The sequence below is a fragment of the Sorex fumeus genome, unplaced genomic scaffold (genome assembly GCF_029834395.1).
Source record: "Sorex fumeus unplaced genomic scaffold, SorFum_2.1 ptg000046l, whole genome shotgun sequence".
Taxonomy (NCBI): Eukaryota; Metazoa; Chordata; class Mammalia; order Eulipotyphla; family Soricidae; genus Sorex; species Sorex fumeus.
The window spans coordinates 11627721-11645776 of NW_026606103.1; the positions used below are offsets into that span (position 1 = coordinate 11627721).

General features: G+C 41.9%; 1 protein-coding gene across 1 annotated transcript in view; it reads left to right on the plus strand.

Moving 5' to 3' along the window:
• Positions 1–18056, plus strand: part of KIF27 (kinesin family member 27) — a 99568-nt gene that overhangs the window by 31399 nt on the left and 50113 nt on the right. Inside the window, exons 6-8 of the mRNA XM_056122468.1 lie at positions 4299–4499; positions 12410–12579; positions 13190–13293. Coding sequence (XP_055978443.1) covers positions 4299–4499; positions 12410–12579; positions 13190–13293 — 475 coding nt within the window. The remainder of the gene's footprint in view (positions 1–4298; positions 4500–12409; positions 12580–13189; positions 13294–18056) is intronic.

Sequence of the window (18056 nt, forward strand, 5' to 3'; positions counted from 1 at the left end):
TTTCAGCTTCCATTTCTAATGCTGGGGTGTGTGTAGGGGCTTTTTCTGCCATTGGAGAAGCCTGTGTTCTCTCTTTAGCACATTTTTCTTTCTTTCTCTCTCTCTCTCTCTCTCTCTCTCTCAAACACACACACTTTTCCTCTCTCCTCCCTTTACAAAAATCTCAATAAAATCTGTTTTACTTCAAAAAAAAGAAAATGTGGATATTGCTTAAGTGACTGCATTAATAAGTAAAATGCTATAATAAAAATGCCCTACCCACTATACTATTTTATGGGTGTAAAATAATTGATCAGACACAGAGCATTCCATATAAGTGAGACATTAATTCATTGTTGAAACTGCATAAAATTCCTTAGCATGCTAGGAATAAACACACGTTTCTAAATTTAGTAAAGGGAAACTGTTGTGCCTTGTGTGAGTGCCATACTCAGTGCCAGATGCTGGGAGGTTTGTCCTGTCCTCTAAAAAAGCTCATTTTATGCTTCTTGCAAGGCTGGTTTCATGACTATGAGTTCCTGAAGCTGCTGTCTGAACTTGCAGCTCTACATCTTTCCTTCAGATCTGATGGTTTCTAGCTGGATGAAGATTCTTGGTGATATGTTCATTTCATTGAGTTTTTTTTTTGTAAGTCATTTATTGAGATTTTGTATATCCCTCCATTGTCTTCTGACCCACCAGATCTCATTTGCTGTGAATCTTAAGGCCTGTCCTTTGCTTTTTGGGTCACACCCAGCGATGCTCAGCGGTTACTCCTGGCTCTGCAGTTAGGAATTACTCCTGGCGGTGCTTGGGGGGCCACATGGGATGCTGGAAATCGAACCCGGGGTGGCTGCGTGCAAGGCAAACTCCCTACCCGCTGTGCTACCACTCCAGCTCCTCCTTTGCTTGTCTTTCTCTTGGCTATTTGTATTTCAAGTTTCAAGTTAATTTGAGCAAGTTTGGCCTATCTTCTGGGTGTAAGATTTTTCTTGGTGATATGGTTGCAAAGCCTTTTTATTCTCTTGGGGCTTGCTTTTTACTTTCAGTGATGCTTTTGGATGACTTGCTGTCATCATCATTGCTTATTCCCTGCACCCCTCTGCTCCTTGTCGTCGCTCTGTGATGACTTGTGTTGCTTGCATGGTGTTCACTGTGCTCCCTCCTGGCTGTTGTGTGTCATGTTCTGGTGCTTGCACATATAACCCTGGGGCTTGCCCAGGTTGGCACTTTTTTATTTCAGTGTTTGCACAAGTACTTGCCAGGACCGCAGGTTACAGCTGTGGTGCTCCCCAGGTCTAGCTGTGGTGCTCTCACATGCTCACTAGGGCTCCTGGCCCGATGCTCGCATACCTTTGGGGTTGCCAGACTTGCCAATGGGTCCCACTCCTTTTTGTGGTGCTTCCACACATCTGGTTTTGGTGCATCCAGAGATTGATTGCAGTTCTGGGAACCACAGACAGCAGAGCTGCCTGACTCCAATGACAGACTTGCCAGGCTTCTGTTCTTGGTGCTGTGGAACACAGAGGGGGGGATTAAAGCATGCTTGTGAGGCAGGCTTCCCCTGGGAGTTAAGCTTTATTCATCTCCATGCCTACAGTTGTCAACAGCTCCAGAATACATTTTCTAATTGAATCACCATGAGATACACAGTAACAAAATTGTTCATAATCAGGTTTCATTCATACAATGTTCCAGCACCCTTCTCTTCATTAGTGTACATTTCCCATCACCCATGTCCACAGTTTTCTTCCTGCCCCCTACCCCAGCCCTCAGATACCTTTCTCCTCCTCCTCTCTCTCCTCCTTCCTCTCCCCTCCCCCTCCCCCTTTTTAATCCTGTGGTTTGCAGTACTGTTATTGAAAGGCTATCATGCATATCACTTTAGTTCTTTTCAGCATTCAATTCTTGCCAGAGTGATCATTTCCAACTGTCATTGTCATAGTGGTCCCTTCTCTGTCCTAACTGCAATTCCCCTCCCCCTTTATGTTAAGCTGCCTTCCTTGGACCCATCCTCCTGGCTCTGTTGTGAAAATTCTCTCTGTCGTGGAGCTGTGTGAACTCCTTCACTCTGGGATTACACATTAAAGGATATTCGTGGGCTCTCCAGGTGGCTCTCTCACTGCCCGAGTTCAGTGCTCTCGAACCCTTTCCCACCTCAGACTGCTGTTGCCTTGGATGGACGAAGGAAGAATGAGGGCCAACCTGGTTGCTGATTAGTTGCCATTTATACAGTCTCTTGTCTCTCCCAGCTTTCTCCAACACTCTCTCAAACTCACTCTACAAGTCTCTCTCTGACTCCTCTCCAATATCCCCAGGCACTCTTACTCTCAGCTCTCAGCCTTCTCTCTAACTCGCAGCCTTCTCTAACTCTGTCTCTTCTTCTCTCTGTCTCTGTCTCTCCCTCAGTCTTCCTCGAACTCTGTCTCACTCAGTCTACAACTTTCTCTTTCAAGGTCTCCCTCTGTAACTTCTTCTCCCTACCCCCTCCAGCAACCTTCGACCTCCTCCTCTCAGCCGCTCTTTTTCTCCTCTCCCCACACCTCCACAATCATGCCTCCCTATGGGAAGTGCAATCAGAATGTTTTCCAAGTCTTCACAACCACCTGCAGTCCATTAGGGAAAAACATCTCTTATGGTGTGTTTCTCCTCTCCTTAGACCTGCAACTTAATTAACGTCTTTAATTCTACTTCCTAATATTTACCATTCTCTATGGACACAGTCACTGTCACTGTCAGTGTCCTCCCGTTGTTCATCGATTTGCTCGAGCAGGCCCAGTAACTTCTCCATTGGAGACTTTGTTGTTACTGTGTTTGGCATATCGAATACATCACGGGGAGCTTGCCAGACTCTGCCGTGCGGGCGAGATACTCTCAGTAGCTTGCCGGGCTCTCCGAGAGGGGCGGAGGAATCGAACTCAGGTTGGCCATGTTGGCTACTTGCAAGGCAAACGCCCTACCGCTGTGCTATCGCTCCAGACCCATGGACACAGTAATAGACACTTTTAGGCTTGTATGGTGACTCTCCTGGGAACATCTCACCACAGACACAGACTACAGTGCTCAGGCCGGATCAATCATTTCTAACCCCATCAGGGTCCAAATCTATTTATTACCTTTGGATTATGACAGAATTTGTCCACGACCAAGCTCTTATAGTTAAGCATTAGGGCACCTTGGCCAGGCCCATTTCCATGCCAGGGTAGCTCTTAGTCACCACTTGCCCTGGGTCCATCCAGTCCCTCGTTGGGACCCTGCTTTGGGGGATCTAGGAAGTAAGGGCAACTGAGACTTAAGTTGAGAGAATAGATGTCCAGGAGGTAATATTATCTGGAGTCAATCAACTCCCAAGCTACAGGCTTGTCTTTTTAACTGTTGGCCTGTGTCCATACAAAAAGCAATTGCTCTGTAATAACTAACCATGCAAAGGACAGGTGAAGAGAAAGACAATATTTACAAGTCAAAGTCTGATCAGGAGACAAAGGTAATTGACAGGCTGAGGTGCAATCAACAAACAAAAGCTCCCAGGGGAGGATAGGATAACCAATGTTATCCTACACCCTGTAACTATTTTTAGCTAATGATCTGCATTTAAAAAGCAGTCCATTCCACTATCCTTTCTTTTGAATGTACTTCTATATTATCTTCCAGTCTTTGATTTTTAATTCTCCTGACTCTGTGCTCAGTAATTCTTCCTGGTGGGACTTGGGGACCATATGGAATGCCAGGAACTGAGACAGGTTGGCTGTGTGCAAGGCTAGTGCCTTACCCGCTGTACTATTTACTTTGGCTCTGTTTCTCTCCTTTTTTAGTTTTCTTGTCTCGTTACTTTGTAGGTTTCACTCAGCTGTTCATGGTGTATTCGAAATAAGAAAATCAGAGTGCTTTGCTCTATTAAAATAACCAGTGTTTTCTTTCGGTAGCTTTTTCTTTTTTCACTTTTGGGTTTTGGGTTTTGGACCATACCTACTTGTTCCAGCTTAGTACTGGGGAGTTGCTTCTGGCTACAAGGGATCAAATTCTGAAGCCCCTGAATGTCAGGCTTATGATCAGTCCCTTAAGCTCTCCCAGGCCAGTGTATTTGGTTCTTTAGACTCTGTTGCTGTCTAATATTTAAGTTTTTACCACTTGATATATTCCTATGGATTTATGAATATCAAAAGATTAGTCTTTGTACAAATGAAATTATAATGTACTCTGAAGATATGTGTGAAGATATACATTGATCAGATGTGATTTTGATCAATGTATAGTTTATTTGTAAGCATAATCTACACGTATTAAGCTCTCTATCTTTAAAATTCTCTTCTCTCACAAAGACTGAAAAAATAATAGAACAGCAACTTCTTGTGGATCAGCTGAGTGAAGAACTAACAAAACTTAATCTGTCAATGAGTTCAGTCAAGGAAATTTGTGGAGATGGGCCAGATGCCAGAATATCCGAAAGGAGACCACATACCGTCCCATTTGATACTCGTTTGGGGCATTATGTTTATGTCCCAGGATCAGATTCCAGGAAGGTAAAGTATCAACACTGATCTTTTTATTTTGAGATTCAAAAACCTTAACATACATAATTGTGTGTGTGATGTGTGTGTGTGTGTGTGTATGTATGTGTGTGTGTAGTCTTAACAGGCTTTGAGGAACTTGGTTTCATGTGCCTTTTAAGCATAATTTTGATTACAATTAACACATAAAAATGTATTAGAAAGAATAGTTGCTTATGGAGAAAAAGATATCCTTTACCACAATATTTTCATACCTAACTAAACTGGAAATCATCATGAATTTTGTCTTGCTTTAGCAAAATCAGGTTGAGATAAGGTTGGAAGTTTTTTTTTCTTTTTAAGTTTATGTGTTCTGTCTGATTATTTTCAGAATGACTTTTCCTATTTAGTCTTATAAACAGCCTTACTTAGAAACCATGAGGTGATCCATGTGAAGTTTAGTTTTAATTTTTATTTGTAAATATGTGAGCGGGATTTTAACACTACTTGCCCAGATCACTGGAAACCAGGTCATATGGTTCCCAGTTCCAGGAAAGCACTCAGAGGTCAGGCTCAGGGCGTGGCTGATGCTGCTGGTGGAAGGTGACTGGGCAGAACTAGTCCAGCAAACTGCTAGCGGTGGCCTGCTGCTGACCAGCCAGGGCTTTGTCAGTGGGAGGCGTAAACCGTCCACAGCAAACAGAACAGCAGGTCTGGCTATGAGGAAGAGGAGGCAGATGGATGCTGCACTTGGCAGTGGCCCTGGCTCTGTGTGTCGCTCTGCTCCCAGGGAACTGCTTAATGCTTACATGCTTTCCCTGGCACTGTGGGCCCCCAGAAGCCCCTGACCTTAGCTCTAGCCATCCTACCTCTCTCAGGTTGCACTAGGAGGGGAGTGTTCTTCACTTCCTTCTCCCTGGGGGCGTGTGTAAATATGTGCAATAGTATTTCTTGTGAAGAAATCTAGTTTATGATTTTTTTTTTTTAGCTCTACTCGTTAATGTTCTGAAGGGAGGCAATGTAAGTGAGAGTGAAGTAATTGCAGCCAGTAGTAGTAAGAGAGGCATCTGCTCGGGGTGAGCGCCAGCTAGGCTGTGTAGGCCTGGACATTTGGTCATCCTTGAGGAGTCCTGGATTCAGTCTGTCTGACTGCAGTGATGCAGGGTGTCAAGGAGGGTTTAGCCGAGATGGTGCTTCTGCCCATGCCTGGCACACCCTGTTGTCAGCATAGTGCAGTGCCTCAGGGTTAGACAGAGAGATGGTATCCCTGCCTCGGGGGCTTTCAGGTTGGAATTTTGTTGTTGGACGTTCATTGTTGTGGTTTTGATTTTAGGGTGAAAGCATCTTGGGGCTCAAACCCAGAACTCCAGCTTGCAGTTCATGCACTACAGCTCTTAGCATCATCTCCCTAGCCCAACTGGTTTGGTTATTCATGTTTTTTTTGTGTGTGTGTTTTGGCGTCACACCTGACATGCTCAGGGAGGTTATATATGATGCTGGAAATTGAATACACTGAGTGGTTGGATTTTAAAGCAGAAATCATGTTTCTGTTGATCTGTTTGACTTTATGTAGGGTTCGGTGGATCAGTCTTGGCAGAGGAGGGGTTGGGGTGGGGACTGTGGCATATGGAAAGGCTGCCTTAAGTAAACACTGTGCTTTCTCTTCAGCCTGTTTGCATGATTTCAAATGACTGCATCATATTTGGTACTCTGTACTTGAATCTGGTATTGGACTTTTAAGTTGTTTCAAGATACCATTTTTTAAAAAACGGTTTTGCGCCCCTTCATTTCCTTTGCTGGTGTATACTGGGGCTCCTTGCAGTGCTTGCGCCCGTGCTGCAAACTTTTGGGTCACATTCCTTACTTGTGCTGTCAGCTACTCTGGCTGTTGGGTCCACTGGAGGGAGCTGTGTGCCCACACTCCTGTTCAGAGCTCGCTGCTGGTGGCGCTGACTGGCCATGGTATTGCCAAGTATCGTGTACTGTGTACCAGAGGTTGTATTCTTGTACCATTCAGCAGGGACAAATCAACCACCTCTTTTGGTGCACGTGAGCGGCACCAGGGATCAAACTCAGGATCTCACAGTCCCAAAGGACACACTTTTGCTCATGAGCTTTCCTGGGCATCCAGCAAGTATCTTGCAATCATAAAAATGGAATAATAGGGCATATCTTCTTCTATGGAAACCCTGAAATGGTGTCCCCTTATACTTAAATAGTACTATAGATAAGAGAGAAGAAAGACACCCAATTTGTCATAATAGTTGTAAGTCAGCTGATAGACTGCAAACTCAAATCTTGATTTAGCTTACATATTTTTTAAGAGACGATTTCACTTCCTTAACATCTTAAATAGGATACAACAAAGGCCAAGAGCCACTGTTATTCATTATTTTATGCGTATGTGTTGATGTGTAAAAAAACAAAGAGGTTTTCTCAGTAATAAGGTAGGTTTAAATTAAAAGCACAAATGTTTTTTTCTCTTAATGCATTTTTTTTGTTAAAAATTTTTTAATAGTGAGACATCATGAGGTACAGTTGCAGACTTACACATTTTTGTGTTTGGGTTTCAATTATACAATGATCAAATACCCATCCCTCCACCAGTGCCCATTTCCCACCACCACGGATCCCAGTATCCCTCTCGCCCCCCATCCTATCCTGCCTCCGTGTCAGGGCATTCCCTTTTGTTCTCTCTCTCTTATTGGGTGTTGTGGTTTGCAAAGGAGGCAATGGGTGGCAATCATGTTTAGTCTATAGTCTACTTTCCCCATGCTTCTCCCATCCTGGGAGGATCCTCCCAACACCTTTATTTGGTGCTCCCTTCTCTATCTGAGCTGCCTTTTCCCCTAGTATGTGTGGTTGGCCTCCAAGCCATAGAGTAAAATTCCTGGTACTAATCTCGGCCATTCTTGGGTGTTAGTCTCCTATTTTGTTACTTTATGTTCCCCAGATGAATGCAATCTTTCTATGTCTATCCCTTTCTTTCTGAGTCATTTCGAAAAGTACAAATGTTGATGAAGTTTAATATATTTCATAGATTTTTAGGATAACTTTTTTTTTCTGCCTATATCAGCTTTGATGAAAAGCATATGTTTTGTAGTTGATGGCATGTCATCAATTGTGTCAAAAGTTTGCTGGTTTTCTTCTTGATGGTATAAACAAATGGAGTATATTACAGTTGAAATTTAACAAATATGGTACCATGAAAAATGAATAAAAGCAAAAGGTATAAATAACTCACTTACATATCTGGTATAATTTTATGAAAACTAACCCAAATATTCTCATATGAATATTTTCCCAAATTGGATGTCCATTTAGAAAACTTTATTATGCTTCATGGTGCTGATGTTACTGACAGATGATCCTTTATTTCCAGTGCCTTTTATTTTTAAATGAAATTAATTTATTTTTAATTGAATCACCGTGAAATATATCATTACAAACCTGTTTCTGGTTGGGTTTCGGTCATATAATGTTCCAACACCCATCACTTCACCAGTGTACACTTCTCACCCCTGATGTCCCCATTTCTCTCCCGCCCACTCCCACACCCCGCCTCTATGAAGGCACTTTTCTTCTCTCTCTTCCTCTCACACTCTCTTTCATTTTGAGCATTACGGTGTGCAGAACAGATACTAAAAAGCTATCAGGTATATCCCTTTATCTACTTTCAACACTCAGTTGTGACAGATGACCTTAATGAACAGTGGAGGAACAAAATCAGATAGCAGAGAATCTTCCATTCCAGCTTGAACAGTTTCTACTAGCTGTTACAGTTTTCATGGTTTAAAGCTATTTATATTAATAAACTGATTTTAATTTTGTCTGTATCACTGTATCACTGTTATCCTGCTCATTGATTTCCTCGCGCAGGCACCAGTAACGTCTCCTTCGTCCTAGTGCTGATTTTAGAAAGTGACACATTCGAGGCTCTTTCAGGGTCAGGAGAATGAGACCCATCATTGTTACTGGTTTTTGGCATATTGAATACGCCACAGGGAGTTTGCCAGACTCCGCCGTGTGAGCAGGATACTTTTGGTAGCCTGCCAGGTTCTCCAGAGTAGAATTAGATGTCTTTGGGTCTTGGCCGTTTATGGGATTACACGGCGCCGGGGACAAATTTGGTCTAAGACCTTAATATTTACTGTTTTTGAAAAACTGCTGTGAGGTTTGGTTATAGAGAAATGATGAATAAAAAAATATTTGGTAAAAGAAACCATGAAAATATAAGGGGCTGTAGAGATAGTAGAAAGAGGATATTGCACTAAAGTTGCATGCAGCGAATCTGGGTTCAGTCCCCAGCACTCCATGTGGTTTTCTGAGCCTGGCCAGGAGTGATCCCTGAGCTGAGAGCCAGGAATAAGCCCCGAGCGCAGCCAGTTTTTGCCCCCAAAATAAAACGTAAGGGCAGTTTTTAATTATTGCTTTCAAGGTCTCTTTCCCTCTTGTAAGATTTATTTAGTCTACAGCATTATAGAATTGGATGGATATAGATTTCCCCCTTTGTTTCTGTATAGGATTTGCCACACCTATCACCAAACTTCTAGTGCCATCCTATCACCAAAAAGATCCATCTACTCATTTCTCCATCTACCTGCTTTCCCCTCTGGTAACTACCCTAGTTTTCACTGATTGTAGGGGAGACACAGTCAGTGGTGCTGGGGTCAAACCCAGGACTTCTGAGTACACAGCATGCACCAAAGCCTCTTGCATTTTGTTGGTTTTCACAAATTTACATTCTCCAAAACCAATATCCTGTAGGTTTTCTCTGCATGCCCTCCAGCACTTTTTTCCATCCATTTTTTTCTATCCATTTTTATGAGACAATTCTTGTTTTCTTTTTTGAGTTTTGAAGACTTAACTAGCAGTGTTCAGGGATTACTCCTAGCTCTGTGCTCAGTGGCTGCTCTGTTTGCTAATGCTGGTATCTCACCGAGATCAGCCAAATACAAAGAAAGCATGCTATCCCTGTACTCTCTCTCTGGTTCTAGTACTTATTTTTCTTTTTTTGGGAAGGGGTCTAGGCCATATCTAGTGATGACCAGGGAATTGCTCCCAGCTCTGTGCTTAGGGACCTCTCCTGGTGGTGATCGGGGGAACAATATGAGATGCCAGGGATTAAGTCTGGTGGGCCACATGCAAAGCAAGCATCCTTCCCACTGTAGTATGCCTCTGGCCCCCTGGTACAGGCAATTCTTATAAGTGTGAAGGGTTATCTCATAGTTTTGATTTGCGTTGATCTGATAATGGGCAATGTTGAACATTATTGTCTGTGTCCGGATCATCTGTAGACCATCCCTGGAGATGGTTCTCTTCCTGTATCCGGGCTCATATTTTGCAAATATAGGTGCATTGCTCATATAATAAACATATAATAGAATGGTTCTAGGATAACATTTATTTTTAAAATTTTTTTTTAACTTTTGGATCACACCCGGTGATGCACAAGGGTTACTCAGGAATTACTCCTGGTGGTGCTCGTGGTACCATATGGAATGCTGGGAATTGAACCTGGTTAGGCCTCGTGCAAGGCAACACCCTACCCACTGTGCTATTGCTCCAGGTCCCTAGGCTAGCATTTAAAACTATTCAGTCTGATACCTATTAAGTGTATTAAGCACAGCGTTATGCAAAAACATAGTATCACTTAGAGCATGAATTCACCTAGCCCTATCTACCCATATTACAGTGAAAATGTGCATACTGATTGCTAAGTTAAGAATATCTTACAGCCAGAGGCAGTGAGAGTGACTTTCTTCATGTCGCAAAATTAAAAATTGTAGTGGGCTTTATGTCCTCAGCACAAGTAGCACCATCTCCAAGTGTTATAACTGGGGAAACCATTGCCTTTCCCTATTACATTGTGTTTGGATTTCTTTGCTGATAAGTGTCTGTGCTGTGTTTAGGAACTGTCATGAGATCCTTCATGACATTGAAACTAAAGGCATATTTAAGGATGAAACACCACTGACCAACCAAGTGGAAACAAACATAAACAAATGGGAATACATAAACTAAGAAGCTTCTGCACCTCAAAAGAAACAGTAACCAAAATACAGAGAGAGCCCACAGAATGGGAAAGAATATTTATCCAGTACCCATCTGATATCCAGGATATACAAAACACTAGTAGAATTGTACAAGAGAAAAACCTCCAACCCCATCAAAAAAATGGGGAGAAGAAATGAACAGAAGCTTCCTCAAAAAAAGAAATACAAAAGGCCAAAAGAAATACAAAAGGCCAAAAGGCACATGAAAAATGATCTATATTGCTAATTGTCAGGGAGATGCAAATCAAAATAACAATGGGATGCTATCTTATATCACAGAGACTGGCACACATCGAAAAAAATAAGAGCCATCAGTGTTGGCATGGATGTGAGGAGAAAGGGACTCTTCTTCACTATTGGTGGGAGTGCCGACTGGGTCAGCCTTTTTTGGAAAACAATATGGATATTCCTTCAAAAACTAGAAATTGAGCTTCCATATGACCCCACAATACCACTTCTGGGAATATATCCTGAGGGTGCAAAAAAGCACTTGAATGTTTATTGCAGCACTGTTCACAATAGCCAGAATCTGGAAACAGCCCGAGTGCCTGAGACCAGACAACTAGTTAAAGAAACTTTGGTACACCTACACAGTGGAATACTATGCAGAAGTAAGGAAAGATGAAGTTGTGAAATGTGCTTATAAATGGATGGTCATGGAGAGTATCATACTAAGTGAAATGAGTCAGAAGGGACAGACATAGAAGGACTGCACTCATTTGTGGAATATAAAATAATATGAGACTGACACCTAAGGACAGTAGACACAAGGGTCAGGAATATTGCTCCATAGTTGGAAGCCTGTCTCATGAGCTGGGGGAGAAGGCAGCTGGGATAGAGATGGGATCATTAAGTCATTGATGGTTGGAGAAGGTGTGTGCTGAAAGTAGATAAAGGACCAAACGTGATAACCTCTCAGTATCTAAATTGCAAACCATAGTGCCCAAAAGTAGAGAGTATGGGGGAAATTGTCTGCTATGAAGGCAGGAGGGCGGGTTGGAAAGGGTGGGGGTAATACTGGGGACATTGGTGGTAGAGAACATGCACTGGTGGAGGAATGGGTGTTTTGATCATTTTATGACTGAAACTCAAACATGATAGTTTTGTAACTGTATCTCATGGTGATTAAAATAAATCATGTTTTCCATCATGTCTGTCTTGGTTTCATTGTGAATACAGTTTTCCATGGGATGGAGCTATAGCCCAGCAGGTAGGGCATTTGCCTTGCACCCGGCTGACCCAGGTTCGATTACTCCGCCCCTCTTGGAGAACTGGCAAGCTGCCGAGAGTATCTCACCCACACGGCAAAGCCTGGCAAGCTACCCGTGATGTATTCGATATGCCAAACACAGTAACAACAAATCTCACAATGGTGACATTACTGGGCTCGCTCGAGCAAATTGATGAACAACGGGAGGACAGTACTACAGTGCTACTGTTTTCCATAAAACTGTACCGAGTTTGGAAGCGCTTTCTAGAAGAGGAGGAAGAGTTACACAGATTCTCAAAGAACTGTGTGTCCTTGAGGCACAGTAGTAGTATGAAACAAGTTTTTGCTTGTTTCTGTGTTTGTGCCACACCCATTGATGCTCATGGATTATTCCTGGCTCTGCATTCAGGAATTACTATTGGTGAGCTCAGGGAACTGACTGTCGGATGCCTGGGATCAAACCCGGGCTGGCCAAGTGCAAGGCAAGCACCGTTCCCACTGTACTATCACTCGAGCCCCATATAAAATAAGTTTTAAGTGATGTGTGTGTGAAGGGGGCATGCATATTTTCAGTGATTCACTCTAACTTTGTATAACATTTTGAATAATAGGATAAATATAAAAATTTTAACAATCAATTTTGTTGTTGTTGTTGGGTGGGGAAAATTCCTTGTAAGGTCTACAAAAGTCCTTCTGTGTACTCCCTGGATCAAGTGGTTGCCGGATTCCGATCACGAAGTCAAATGCTGCTGGGTCACCTAGAGGAGCAAGATGAAGTCCTCCACTGCCAGTTTTCTGACAATAGTGATGATGACGAGTCAGAAGGACAAGAGAAATCTGAGATAAGGTATGTTAAGTTGGACTGATTTAATAAACTTGTGGTATAATAAAACATATAAAGATTTTAAACCTGAAATGTATCTTTTATTATTTTTTGGAGTCACACCTGGCAGTGCTCAGGTCTGCTCTTAGCTTAGTGCTTAGCGATCACTCCTGGCAGTATTCAGGGGCCCATGTGCTGCGGGAAATCAAACTCGGAGCCTCTCACATGCAGAGCAAGTACCCTGCCGTGGAGCCACATTCCCAACCCTAAAGGGTATTTTTTACATTAAATAGCATAGGTAGATTTTGCTAATTGAACTTCCTTATTTGCACGTAATGAAACAAGTATTTGAATGCAAGTTGTCAATCTTAGATGAAAAAAAAAATAATTGGCTTTAGAGCTTTTAGGTTTCTTGGATTTAGTTTTCAGAGAGAACGGTTTTGGATTTCCACAGTGTCAACAGACAACTTTCTATGGTCTACTGGGACCTAGCCTTTTATTTTGAATAATATTACAAAATTTGCTTATCTTGTAGAATTCATAAGTTTTAAGGAATTTTTGACACTTGAGAACAGACTAGAAAAGACCAACTAGACAAGCTACCGTTGAATCCTGACTTATTTTTTCTTTTTAGGCCTACAAGTCGCTCATGGGATCAAAAACCAGGCTCTGTTTGTTCTCTTGTTGAACTGAACAATATTCAGGATGAAACACAAAAGTCAAGTTTGGGGAATGAAGGTACGCAGATTTTCTCAAGTAATTTAGACTACTAATCTTCACAAGACACTTCTCTTTCTTCAGCAGATAATTTAACAAGCATTTAGGAGTTCTCAGAGATGGGATCTTGTTAGGAGTGCTTTCCTGGTTGGTAGCATTTCCTTTAATTTCATTGTATACTTAATCACTTAATCACTTAACTTCCCATTAGTTGTCGATTTGCTCGAGCGGGCGCCAGTAACGTCTCCATTTGTCCCTGTCGCGTGCTAGTGGAGCCCAATGGCATCTGTTCGCTCTGGGAACATGAAGAGCCTCAAACCTCAAACTAAGAAAAGTTAGTAAAATTCATTTCTGAAGATAAATTCAGGACCATGTTATGGGCTCTGTATCTAAATATCCATAAAAGGAGATTTATATTCCAACCTGAGTGAATATGCATTGTATAGTGGTGACTTTACAATATGTCTCCTATAGTTAGTGGCTTGCTGTGTCACTGTGTCACTGGTGCATGTGGCCACCCTTTGTGGCATGCTTGGCATAGAGTCACATTAGTCTACCAGGTTGCCATCATGTTCCAGTACACAATTGATCAGTTTTGTTTGTTTTGGGGCTCCAACCAACAGTTCTCTGGGGCCTCTCCTGACTCAATGCTTGGGGGTGCCCCAAGCAGTGCTGGGGATCAGGCAGCACCAGGGGTCCAGCCCAGGTCTCCTGAATGCTGAGTATGCACCTCCTCCCCTGGGGCTATTCCTCTGCTGAGGAGAATTTTTGTGCATCTAGTTGCAGTTTCAAAATGGTTTATGTTGGGCCAGAGTGATAGTACAGTGGATAGGGTGCTTACTTTGCATGCGGCCCCCTCAGGTTCAATTCCCGGCACTCCATATAGCCCCCTGAGCACTGCCAACGAATGAGCCCTGACAGCACAGCCAGGTGTGGCCATCCCCCCAAAAAAGTTTATGTTGTGAAAACTATTATAATAGGATATTTTATTTTGTGATCCTAAGATTAAACAGAGCCTCACAAGTGGAAGGCAAGTGTTTTACCACTGAGTTACATCTCCAGCTCTAGGAGGGCAATTTTTTTGTTTTTTAAAGGCTATATATATACTTTTAAAATTTTATTAAAATACAGTGATTTGCAAAGTTAATCATAGTTGAATTTTAGACATTTAAAAAATTATTTATTTTTATAAAGTTGTTATTGATTATTTACATTCAGTATTCCACTCCAGTCCCACCACCATTGTACCTTCCCATCACCAATATTCCCAATTTTCCCAACCACCACTCAAGACTGCCCCTATTGCAGGCCCTAAATTTTGTATTGCTTAATTTGAATAATTAAAATGGTCAAAAAAGATTTTCTTAAAAAAACTGTGAAGATTATTGTATCTCACCACAGAGCCATTAAGCTCTTGTATAAAATATAATAACATGTTGTTATAGGTTAATCCTTGTGTGTAATATTTTCTTTATTGAGATTGCTTGCTTTCTACTTTATATCCCATCCGATGTTGTGTAAGAATCCTGGTATATCAGTGGTGTAGACTTTGAGATGTTGTGCAGCCGCAAATGTGGCCACATGCTCTAGGAATTCTAAACTTTTGAATGGGGTGATACAGCTGGAGTTAATTTTTTTTTGTATATAACATTGAGGTTTTCATTTTCTATTTCAGAAAATTGTAATGATTTTTTAAATAAACTTTTTTTTTACTTAAACACCAGCTTTTGGAGGCCAGAGAGATTGTAGTACAGGTTTGTAGATGCTTTCCTTGCATGCCAGAAACACTGGTTTGATTCCCAGCACCCCATATTGTTCTTCGAGTACCACCAGGAGTGATTCCTGAGCACAGGACTGGGAGTAATCCACCTGTGTGTCCCACAGTGGAGCTAAAATTTTAACTGGATGGTTTGGGGTTCAGAAGCATCTGTGCAGTTTGTTGATGATCTCTTTCAAAGATTTCTTTATGAATCCCTGGACCATGGCTGGTTAATGAGTTTAATTGGTGCCAGAGCTAGTTCATGGGCATGACTGCCAGGTTCCCAGAGAGCAGAAAGATGGGGGGAGGTAGCCTATCTTCAACTCCATAAAAGCACGGAGGGTTCACTCACAAACCCCGGATAACTGAGTTCTTCTTCTTCTTCTTTATTTTTCCACACAATGTTTTGTGTGATTTTTATTTGATTCAGCACTTAACATATTTAGCTGTGAATAATTGCTCAGAAATATTTTTTAATTTTTTTATTTTTTGGTTATGTTTTAATGAATAACTGAGAGATACAGTTACAGACTTAAAAATTTTCTGGATTGTTTCAGTCATACAATGATTGAATACCCATCCCTCCACCAGTGCCCATTCTCCATCACCAATGTTTCCAGTATCCCTCCCACCACCCCCTACCTCTTCCCTCCTGCTGGCTCCCCGCTGGCTCTTTGGCAGGCACATTCCTTTTTAATCTCTATCTCCTTTTGGATGTTATGGTTTGCAATACAGGTACTAAGTGGCCATCATGTTCAGTCTATAGTCTACTTTCAGCACACATCTTCCATCACGAGCAGACCCTCCAAGCATCCTTTACGTGGTGGTTCCTTCTCTATCTCAGACGCCTTTCCCTCCAGAATGTGAGGCCAGCTTCCAAGCCGTGGAGCAATCCTCCTGGTCTTTATCTCTACTATCCTTGGGTGTTAGTCCCATTATGAACATTTTTTTCATGTGCCTTTTGGCCATTCGGATTTCTTCTTTGAGAAAGTTTCTGTTCATCTCATTGCCCCATTTTCTGGTGAGATTGGATGTTTTCCTCTAGAGTTCAACCAGTTCCTTGTATATCCTTGATATCAACCCCTTATCAGATGGGTATTGGGTGAATGTCTTTTCTCATTCTGTAGACTGTCTTTGGATTCTGGTCACTCTTTTGAGAAGCAAAAGGTTCTTAGTGTAAGATAGTCCCATTTGTTTATCTTGGTTTCCACTTGCCTGGTCAATGTCATTTTGTCTTTGAAGATATCTTTAGCTTCAATATCATGGAGGGTTTTGCCAACCTTTTCTTCAGTGTACCTTGTGAAATCTGGTCTGATGTGAGGTCTTTAATCCATTTCTATCTGACTTCTGGGCATGGTGTTAGGTAGAGGTCTGAGTCCATTTTTTATGCATGTAGCTGTCCAGTTTGCCAATACCGTTTGTTAAAGAAGCGTTCCTTGCTCCACTTTATATTTCTTGCTCCCTTATCAAAGATTAGATGATCATATATTTGAGGGTATGTGTAAGGATATTCAACCCTGTTCCATTGGCCTACAGATCTGTCTTTGTTCCAATAACATACTGTTTTAATTATTACTGCTTTGTAGTAGAGTTTGAGGTTGGGAAAGGTGATGACTCCCATTTTTCCCCCCAAGAATTGCTTTAGCTATTTATGGGGACTTGTTGTTCCATATGAATTTCAGAAGTGTTTGATCAATTTCTTTGAAGAATGTCATGGTTACCTTTCAATAAGGGATGGCATTAAATCTTTATAATGCGTTGGGGATAATTATTATTTATTTATTTAAAAAATTTTTTTATTGAGCCACCATGAGATAGTTACAAAGCTTTCATGTTTGATATTCAGCTATACAATAATTGATCACCCATCCCTCCACCAGTACAAACTTTCCACCACTAATATCCCTATTATTCCCTCTATTTCTATCTCAGTCCTTACCCTGCCTCTACAGCAGACAATTGTTCAGATATTCTTTCTATAATTTTGGGCATTTTGCTTGGATATTCCCACCATCTGAAGTTCAAGCCTGTCTTGAACGGGCAGACACTAGATCATTTATTTTCTGTTGCTCACTTTTATATCAGGAAAGGCCACGCGTTTTGGAGAAATTGTGCTGGTAGCCACATACTGGAGCCATGCTTGTAGAAGCTCATGGTCACCGGAATTCCATCTAGAGAAGGCAGGGAGACTGCACCTGGTCCATCTGGGCACCCTGGTGATATCGGCTTGGTACGGGGCCTGGAGAATTCTCTGGTGTTGTGGTGCCCACTGGGTTCCTTCACTGCTGAGTACAGCAAGATGACACCGTACTTACTGTAGGTTGGGGTGGGTTGAGGACGTGACATCCGGGATCAGGGGTGTACTGGAAGCGGGGTGGAACAGCCCAGTTCCACTGCCCCCAGGTGGTTCAGAGGGATCATCCTCGTAGCCACATACCAGAGCCATGCTTGTAGAAGCTCATGGTTGCCAGGATTCCATCTGGAGAAGGCAGACTATTGTTATTTTGACAGTGTTAATTCTTCCAATCCATGAGCAGGGGATGTGTCTCCATTTCCTTTTGTCCTCTTTTATTTTTTGAAGTAGTGTTTTGTAGTTCTCTTTGTACAGGTCCTTTACCTCCTTAGTTAAACTGATTCCAAGGTACTTGATTTTCTGAGGCATGATTGTAAATGGGATTGCTTTTTCATGTCACTTTCTTCTCACATTATTTGCATATAGGAAAGCCATGGACTTTTGGATATTGGTTTTATAGCCTTCAACTTTACTATACAAGTCTATTGTTTCTAGGAGCTTCTTGGTAGAGGACTTAGGGTTCTTTAAGTATATTATGTTATCTGCAAGTGATGAGAGCTTGATTTCTTCCTTTCCTATTTGCATGTCCTTAACATCTTTTTCTTGACTAAACTCTTTTGCAAGTACTTCCAATACTATATTGAACAGAAGTGGTGAGAGTGGGCATCCTCGTCTTGTGCCTGAGTTTAAAGGGAAGACTTTTAGTTTTTCCCATTGAGAAAGTACTTGACA